The following is an 8,294-nucleotide window of genomic DNA, read 5'->3' as shown; positions in this document are numbered from 1 at the left end:
ACCACAGCGACCTCCCTGAACAGGGTCCAGTAACCATCACAGTGGCAGATATCCAAGAAAGGGTCTCCAGTATGAAGAGTTGGACAGCACCAGGGCCCGACATGGTTCACGCCTACTGGCTAAAGAAGCTGACTGCACTCCACGAGCGTCTGGCAGCACAAATGAACCAGCTGCTAGTTAACGAGAGACACCCGGAATGGCTAACCGAAGGTCGGACGGTCCTGATCCCCAAGGACCCCAAGAAGGGACCGGTCCCCTCCAACTACCGACCAATAACCTGCCTCAGTACTACATGGAAGCTCCTGTCAGGCATCATATCGGCTAAGATGAACAGGCACATGGGTCAATACATGAGTGGGACACAGAAAGGAATTGGCAAGAATACCAGAGGCGCAAAACACCAACTACTGGTAGACAGAACAGTCAGCCGAGACTGCAAGACCAGACTGACCAACCTGTGCACTGCCTGGATTGATTACAAGAAGGCCTATGACTCAATGCCCCACAGCTGGATACTGGAATGCCTAGAATTGTACAAGATCAATGGGACCCTAAGAGCCTTCATCAGGAACTCAATGGGGATGTGGCGTACAACACTAGAGGCCAACTCCAAGCCCATAGCACAAGTCACCATCAAGTGCGGGATCTACCAAGGAGATGCTCTGTCCCCACTGCTGTTCTGCATAGGCCTGAACCCCCTCAGTGAGATCATTAACAAGACTGGCTACGGATACCGACTACGGAACGGAGCAGTTGTCAGCCACCTCCTGTACATGGATGACATCAAGCTGTATGCCAAGAGTGAACGAGACATCGATTCACTGATCCACACTACCAGGCTATACAGCAATGACATTGGAATGTCGTTCGGACTGGAGAAGTGTAGTCGGATGGTAACAAAGAGAGGGAAGGTAGTCAGAACTGAGGGGATTGAACTACCAGAAGGCAACATTGCAGACATAGAGGACAGTTACAAGTACCTGGGGATCCCGCAGGCAAATGGGAACCATGAAGAGGCCGCTAGAAAGGCTGCAACCACCAAGTACCTGCAGAGGGTCAGGCAAGTCCTGAGGAGTCAGCTGAATGGTAAGAACAAGATCCGGGCCATCAACACGTACGCCCTGCCCGTGATCAGGTACCCTGCTGGGGTAATAGGCTGGCCAAAGGAGGAGATAGAAGCCACTGACATAAAGACAAGAAAGCTCCTTACCATGCATGGAGGGTTTCACCCCAAGTCCAGCACCCTGAGGCTGTACGCTAAGCGGAAGGAAGGGGGCCGGGGACTGGTGAGTGTCAGCACCACAGTCCAGGATGAGACAAGGAACATCCAAGAATACATTGGGAAGATGGCCCCAACTGACCGAGTGCTCAGTGAATACCTCAGGCAGCAGAAACCCAAGAAAGAGGAGGGAGACGAGGAACCATCATGGAAGGACAGGCCCCTGCACGGTATGTACCACCGGCAGATAGAGGAGGTGGCTGATATCCAGAAATCCTACCAGTGGCTGGACAAAGCTGGACTGAAAGACAGCACAGAGGCACTAATCATGGCAGCACAAGAACAAGCTCTGAGCACAAGATCCATAGAGGCTGGGGTCTATCACACCAGGCAAGACCCCAGGTGCAGGCTGTGTAAAGATGCCCCAGAGACAATCCAGCACATAACAGCAGGGTGCAAGATGCTAGCAGGCAAGGCATACATGGAACGCCACAACCAAGTGGCCGGCATAGTGTACAGGAACATCTGTGCCGAGTATAACCTGGAAGTCCCGAGGTCAAAATGGGAGATGCCCCCAAGGGTGGTGGAGAATGACCGAGCTAAGATCCTGTGGGACTTCCAGATACAGACGGACAAAATGGTGGTGGCTAACCAACCGGACATAGTGGTGGTAGACAAACAGAAGAAGACGGCCGTAGTGATCGATGTAGCGGTTCCGAATGACAGCAATATCAGGAAGAAGGAACACGAGAAGCTGGAGAAATACCAAGGGCTCAGAGAAGAGCTCGAGAGGATGTGGAGGGTGAAGGTAACGGTGGTCCCCGTGGTAATCGGAGCACTAGGTGCGGTGACTCCCAAGCTAGGCGAGTGGCTCCAGCAGATCCCGGGAATAACATCGGAGATCTCTGTCCAGAAGAGCGCAGTCCTGGGAACAGCTAAGATACTGCGCAGGACCCTCAAGCTCCCAGGCCTCTGGTAGAGGACCCGAGCTTGAAGGATAAACCGCCCGCAGGGGCGTGCTGGGTGTTTGTTTATATATATATATATATATATATATATATATATATAGTCACTGGTGTCATTAAGTCCCATCTAATTTTTTCAGTATTTTAGTATTAGACAGCAGCGAGGTCTCTTAGAGCTCAAGAGCTGGTTACTCAAAAAAAGATCCTGCCTTGGACATGGTTGTTTAAGAAATCATCAGTTCAACAGCGCGTTACCAGCTGAAACATTAATCACTGCAGGTATTATTCTATAGAGGGCTTTTAACTCAGAAAATGGGTAAGAATTAATAGATTCGATTATGTATATTATTATATATAGAGCTTCATCATTTTTCTTCTACTTATCCAAATCAGGATCAGCCTATCCCAGCTGTCAAATGCCGAAAGTCACAGTCACATGTTCTGCAACAGGTGAGGAGTTGAATTTTACTGGAAGCAACTGAATGCAACACAATATCACCAGCCCTCCAGGTAAGGTAGACGCTCTCAGGCACGTAATCTGCAGTTTACACTGAAAAACTGACATCGTGGATATACTACTACTCCTAAAGAAAACAAAAAGTAAGTAAGTAAACCAGTAACATAAAATATACATTATTATTTTGTAGCGTTTTTGGTTTGACTCACTTGGGATTGAACTGAAATGGTTTTGCTTTTAAACATGAGCCATATCATGAAAATCATTTCCCTGCCGCAGATCGCTGAACAGGATCGACTGGATGCACCTGACGGACCGCGCACAGTGAGATGACTTCATAGACAGCATTTGAATCATGGTGAAAATAAATCTCAGTGCTGAGTAAAACATCAGACCTGACGATACTGAAAAGTGATTCGTGAATGATCAGGAGGAGATCTGTGCTGCACCCCACACATCTTCTCTGGGAGTATATCAGGTAAGCATTCGATTATTTTCTATATTTGAATTGTATCCAGTGATGTGCAGACTATCAGTCATTACATAGTCATTAATAGTATGACTAGCAATGACTTGTAATAGACATTATAAGTTATATTAGTATCTAAACACTTTTTAATATAGTTTGTGTGTCTCTAAACACAGTGTGCTCTGTTCATCTGTTTTAATTAAGCTTTGCTCACATTTTATGGATGTTTTTCTTTTGTAGATGAAGCCGGTGTCAGTCTGAGAGTTTCCAGCTTATGCCCAGAGGTGCTGGGAGCATGACATCACAAAGTGTAGGAGTGAATTCACTGAAACTAATGTTAAACTAAGATTTTTCTGTACATATTCACTTATTAAAGTCTTTAATTTTAAGGTTATGTGCAGATCAAAGATTCCCATAAACACACTCAGCCTTCCCAGAAGAGTTGTTGCTGTTAGGTGCAAAGGGCAGGATGACATCATCTTAAACTCCTCGATAAATTCAGCTGCATTTATTGAGAACAAGAACTGTGGTGTCATGCACTGCATGTCAGGGTCTTTCCTGGCTAAACTTCAGCCTTTTGAAGGCCTAGCATAAGCATTATTGTCTCTCACACATAATATTGGAAAGGTTACTTTTAAAATGTATCCCACTACAGATTACAGAATACATGCCTCCCAACTCATAAAGTGTCCCTCATAAAGATCTTGAAAAGCTCACTCATGCTTTTGTGACTTCTAGAATTGGATTACTGTAATTCCCTCTACTTTGGTCTTCACTCCGCTCTCCTTCACAGACTTCAGCTTGTCCAGAATGCTGCAGCTTGCCTTGTGACTTGCACCAAAAAGCATGCCTCTATCACCCCAGTTCTTATTGATTTGCATTGGTTACCCATAAAATATTGTATTTAATTTAAAATATTGTTGCTCACCTTTAAAATTATAAATGATTTAGCCCCTCGTTATCTTGCCGATCCCCTTATGCTATATGTCCCTGGGTGAGCTGCTAGGTCTTCAGCACAATTACTCTTGACTCAGCCTAAATCTAGGGGTGACCGTGCTTTTGCCCTGGTTGCACCGAATCTGTGGAACAACCTTCCTATCGCTACCCGTGCGTCAGACTCCATTTTATCTTTTAAATGTGTTGTCTCTGGAGGCCTGAGGAATAAAAAGAACTGGGGTGAAACTGCTTTACCTGACACAGTTCATTTGTTTTCCAACATTTCTTCTTTTCCTCCCTTAATTCTTTTTCTTTCTCTCAGGATAAGGGAATAAAGTGTGTGGTGGTGGGTGACGGTGCAGTGGGAAAGACCTGCATGCTCATCACATACGTAACCAAAGAGTATCCCTCTGAGTACATCCCCACAGTGAGTAGTGTGCTAATAAATCCCAGTTTTATCAGTTTATTCAGTCCATGTCAACAACCTGCAATGTTTCTCAAGATCTTATTTTATTTTTTTGAATAATTGTTTTTTTTTAATCCTCTCCTGTGTGACAGCTTTGCAATCAAAGTTATGATCCGAATGTTCTGTTGTGCAAACAAATTTTGCTTTTCCAAGATTGGCTCTATAAATTCTTCATAGGCTTCTTTTGTTCAGGTGTTTATTTTATCTTTTTACTTATTCATTACAATTCCTGTTATTTCAGTTATTACATTATACTGTATGTGTTACAGTTTGAGAATGTGTAAGGCAGGACAGGCAGGAAAAAGGGAAGAGGGGTGACAATAGGTGAAAATATAATAAAAGAATAGAGTACAAAAGAAATGCACACTGTATCACCAACTGTAAGAAAAGACAAACACACAGCGCCTGAAATGAAAGCGTGTGTGTGTGTGTGTGTGTGTGTGTGTGTGTGTGTGTGTGTGTGTGTGTGGTGTGTGGTGTGAGTGTGTGTGTGTGTGTGTGTGTGTGTGGCAAAGTGTTTCTGAGCGGTGTACCAGGGGCACGGAGAAATTGTTGTACCATAGGCACGAGGAAAGTTGTCGTACCATAGGCACGAGGCAGTGTGGTGTGTGGTGTGTGTGGGTGTTCTGTGTGTGTGTGTGTGTGTGTGTGTGTGTGTGTGTGTGTGTGTGTGTGTGGAGAGAAAGAGAGAGAGAGACAGAGTGAGAGACAGTGCCTGTGTCTTTGTCATGAAATGTACTTGAAGACGGAGGTGGGAATCCACAATAACGGGCCCCAGGAGCCAGAGGCAGACAGAGATATCCACACAGCCCAGACCTGAGGCACTGATCTTATAACCAACCTACGTCCTCCTTGCCCTCTGTCTCCCCCAGGTGTTTGATAACTACTTTGCTACAGTGACGAATGGTGAGAAGTACAATCTGGAACTCTGGGACACTTCAGGTAAAAATAAATAAATAAATAAAAATCTACATTCAGTTTAATAAATACTAAAAATTTCAGTTAAGTAATATTTATATTAGTAACAGCAGCAGCAGGAGATCAAACCTTTAGGGGCAATTATAATGTCATTCACAAAATGTATTTCAATGAACACATTTGTATAAGATAACGGTCTGGAAGTTTCTCTTACTTCACTCGCATTTTGCAGAATGTATATTTGTTAATAATTTTGAGTTGAATTACTGTGAATACAGATAAGTATTAATTTTGCTTTAAAATCTTCTTTTAGTGTAATGTTTATTGTTAAACTGTATTTTCCCACTTATTTAATTTTTATGTACTGTTTTTTTAATGCACAGTAATCGTGCAGTGTGGGTTGTTGGACTTCTGCACTGTAGAGAGGCAATAACTAGCTGTGGAGTGAAACACTTTTCAGACCGTGTCTGGTGCATTACAGGGACGTTCAGGCTAATTCCTGTGAATTCAGGATTGTGTGTGAAAATAAATGTTTGTATGTTTTTGTTTTCTACTACAAGCAGACTTTGAGGATAATTTCAACTGTAAAAGGGCACGTGTACAGCCTGAATACCGGCTAGTGTTTTCCATGCTAACAACATTAATAAAACAAGAATTGTTAATAAATTACTTTAGTAATCCTCATACTTTTAGTTTTGAAGAGAGGTGAGAAGTAAAGAAGTCTAAATACTTCATTAGTGCACTTAATTACATTTTTTTGTAGTTTACCGCGGTATGTATTTTTCTGACAGGTTCAAGACATTTGAGCGAAGTGTTTATTTCACGTCATTACGCGCCTTCAAACATTAAACTGATCAAGCCCTCATGGAGGGAACAATAAGACATAAAAGACAACCCTGTTGGTGTTTCCATCATCCATCTTTTCCAAAAAAGAGATGAAAGAATATAAACGGGGGAGGAATAATCTGGAACAGCCTTTTTGGTGAGAGACTACTCCAGGTTTTATTAAACATTTGATGACACTCTCTACTGTAAATGACGAGATACCACAGTTTTCACATTAAGGAACACTGTTCTGAAATTGTTCCACAATTTTCAGATTGATGAACATTCTGAGAAACTGTGTCTATTAAATGTGCCTTTTATATTTTTAAATCCTGTTACTGATCTGTTGCAAATGAACCCAATCAGTTGGAAATATTGCTCCAGCTGTTTCTTTTCAAAAAATGTCATTTTCCAGCCTTTTGTTGCCCCATGCTAACTTAAAAAAAATAATTTTCCATTAATCACTTAAATGTTTCAGATAATAGCATTAATCTAACTTTTAATCAGGCTTTTTGTGTCTCACCCTTCAGGTCAGGAGGACTATGACAGATTGCGAGCCAACAGCTACCCACAGACGGACGTTTTCCTCGTCTGTTTCTCCGTGGTTTCACCCTCATCTTTTCAAAAGGTCACAAACAAGGTTTGTCTACTTGGTGTATGCATTTTTTTTCTAATAAGATCTACATTTATGCCTTTTACTTTCAGAATAAATAAGTACTTGGTACTTAAAAGTAATTTCGATTAAAATAATAATATATAAATTAATTATTAATCTATGTGATGTGATGTGATGCAACCACTGTGATGTCACAGTGGTTGCCAGAGATTGCATGCCACTGTCCGGGGACCCCCTTCCTGCTGGTCGGGACTAAGGTGGATCTGAGAGATGACAGATACACCCTGGAGATGCTGGGCAAGGAAAACGAGCAAGTTGTGACCTTCAAGGACGGCGAGGAAGTGGCTCGTCACCTGAAAGCTGTCAAATATGTGGAGTGCTCAGCTCTTACACAGGTACAAAAAGAGAAGAAGTCTGCTGGTGTGTGTTTTTTAACTACTAAATGGATCACTATAGATATTGCAGGTTTTTAGGGTTTCTGACTGATATTTCCAGGTGCTGGTCATGGTTTCACTATTGCAGATCTGTTTCTAAAAATGTGAATTAAAGGCAAATGTCATCTGAAAAACACAAGAATAAAAACCACCATAGCATTACTAAATGCCTTCTCCTAGACAACAAAACATTTAGGCAGGTTTTGCACACTCGCATGCACCCTTAATAAAGAAGATTTATTAAGCTGGTTCACTGCTCCACAACCACAACGCAAAGCATATTGTTCAACATGAATTTAAGTTTCAACCTATAGATTGACTCTCCTCTCTAGTGCCAGGCATAGACCGTCACGCAGTAAGTGTGATCCCCTACCTAAGAGCACACCCACTTCTTATAAAACAGATCCACCACCCCGGTTTGTTAAGGGAGACAAACTTTTCCACATAATGTTGCAAAGTTGGGTCAACCAAAACAGCCTTTGAGGTCTAATAGTGCCTCTCAGCTACCTCTGAAGTCCCGCATGCTACATGTGCTCAAAAGGACTCCCTTTTCCTCCACTGTCATCCATCTGATTTAGGGGTTACAGAAAATTTGCAATTGCCTTGTTCTTTATTTGAGTCTCATTATACTCGCTGTTCCATCTCAAACTAAATACATATTTTTTCTGATGTGTTGTTTTTATTGGTGTTTCTTTTTAGGTTTTTTTCTTCTTCTTCTTCTTGGTAGCTTTGAGTTTCCCTTTCTGTCTTGTTCTCAGATAGGAGTGCAGGATGTGTTTGAAGAGGCCGTCCTCGCTGCTCTGGGGAAGTCAAGTTCCAAGCCCAAGAAGTGCTGCTCTCATCTATAGATGTCACAAGAAGTAGAACAAGAGGAAGAGAATGACCTTATCCTCCTCCTCTTGGAGAAGTTGGAGGTTTGACCTGGAAGAGAGTATTAACCTCGATGTGAACAAAGGAAGGATGCTAAACACGAGTTAGACCAAAAACAA

The 8,294-nt window shown here is 42.6% G+C and overlaps 1 protein-coding gene across 3 annotated transcripts in view; it reads left to right on the top strand.

The window, feature by feature from the left end:
• The first annotated feature begins 2,357 nt into the window (after window positions 1–2,357).
• Window positions 2,358–8,294, top strand: part of LOC102288700 (cdc42 homolog) — a 7,690-nt gene continuing 1,753 nt past the window's right edge. Inside the window, exons 1-8 of one of the 3 annotated variants that reach the window (XR_006054951.1) lie at window positions 2,358–2,784; window positions 2,921–3,119; window positions 3,351–3,420; window positions 4,369–4,473; window positions 5,385–5,454; window positions 6,786–6,895; window positions 7,069–7,266; window positions 8,064–8,219. Coding sequence is in view for 2 of the 3 variants with exons in the window: in XM_005933770.3 (XP_005933832.1) it covers window positions 3,385–3,420; window positions 4,369–4,473; window positions 5,385–5,454; window positions 6,786–6,895; window positions 7,069–7,266; window positions 8,064–8,153 (609 nt within the window). In the remaining variant the exon portion in view is untranslated. Of the gene's footprint in view, window positions 2,789–2,920; window positions 3,120–3,350; window positions 3,421–4,368; window positions 4,474–5,384; window positions 5,455–6,785; window positions 6,896–7,068; window positions 7,267–8,063; window positions 8,289–8,294 lie in introns of those variants that run through there. The other 2 variants (XM_005933770.3, XM_005933771.3) reach the window with 2 other exon arrangements.

This window comes from Haplochromis burtoni, unplaced genomic scaffold (assembly GCF_018398535.1).
Source record: "Haplochromis burtoni strain Fernald_Lab_line unplaced genomic scaffold, NCSU_Asbu1 Contig_168, whole genome shotgun sequence".
NCBI lineage: Eukaryota > Metazoa > Chordata > Actinopteri > Cichliformes > Cichlidae > Haplochromis > Haplochromis burtoni.
This window is presented reverse-complemented; position numbering and strand designations above follow the sequence as displayed.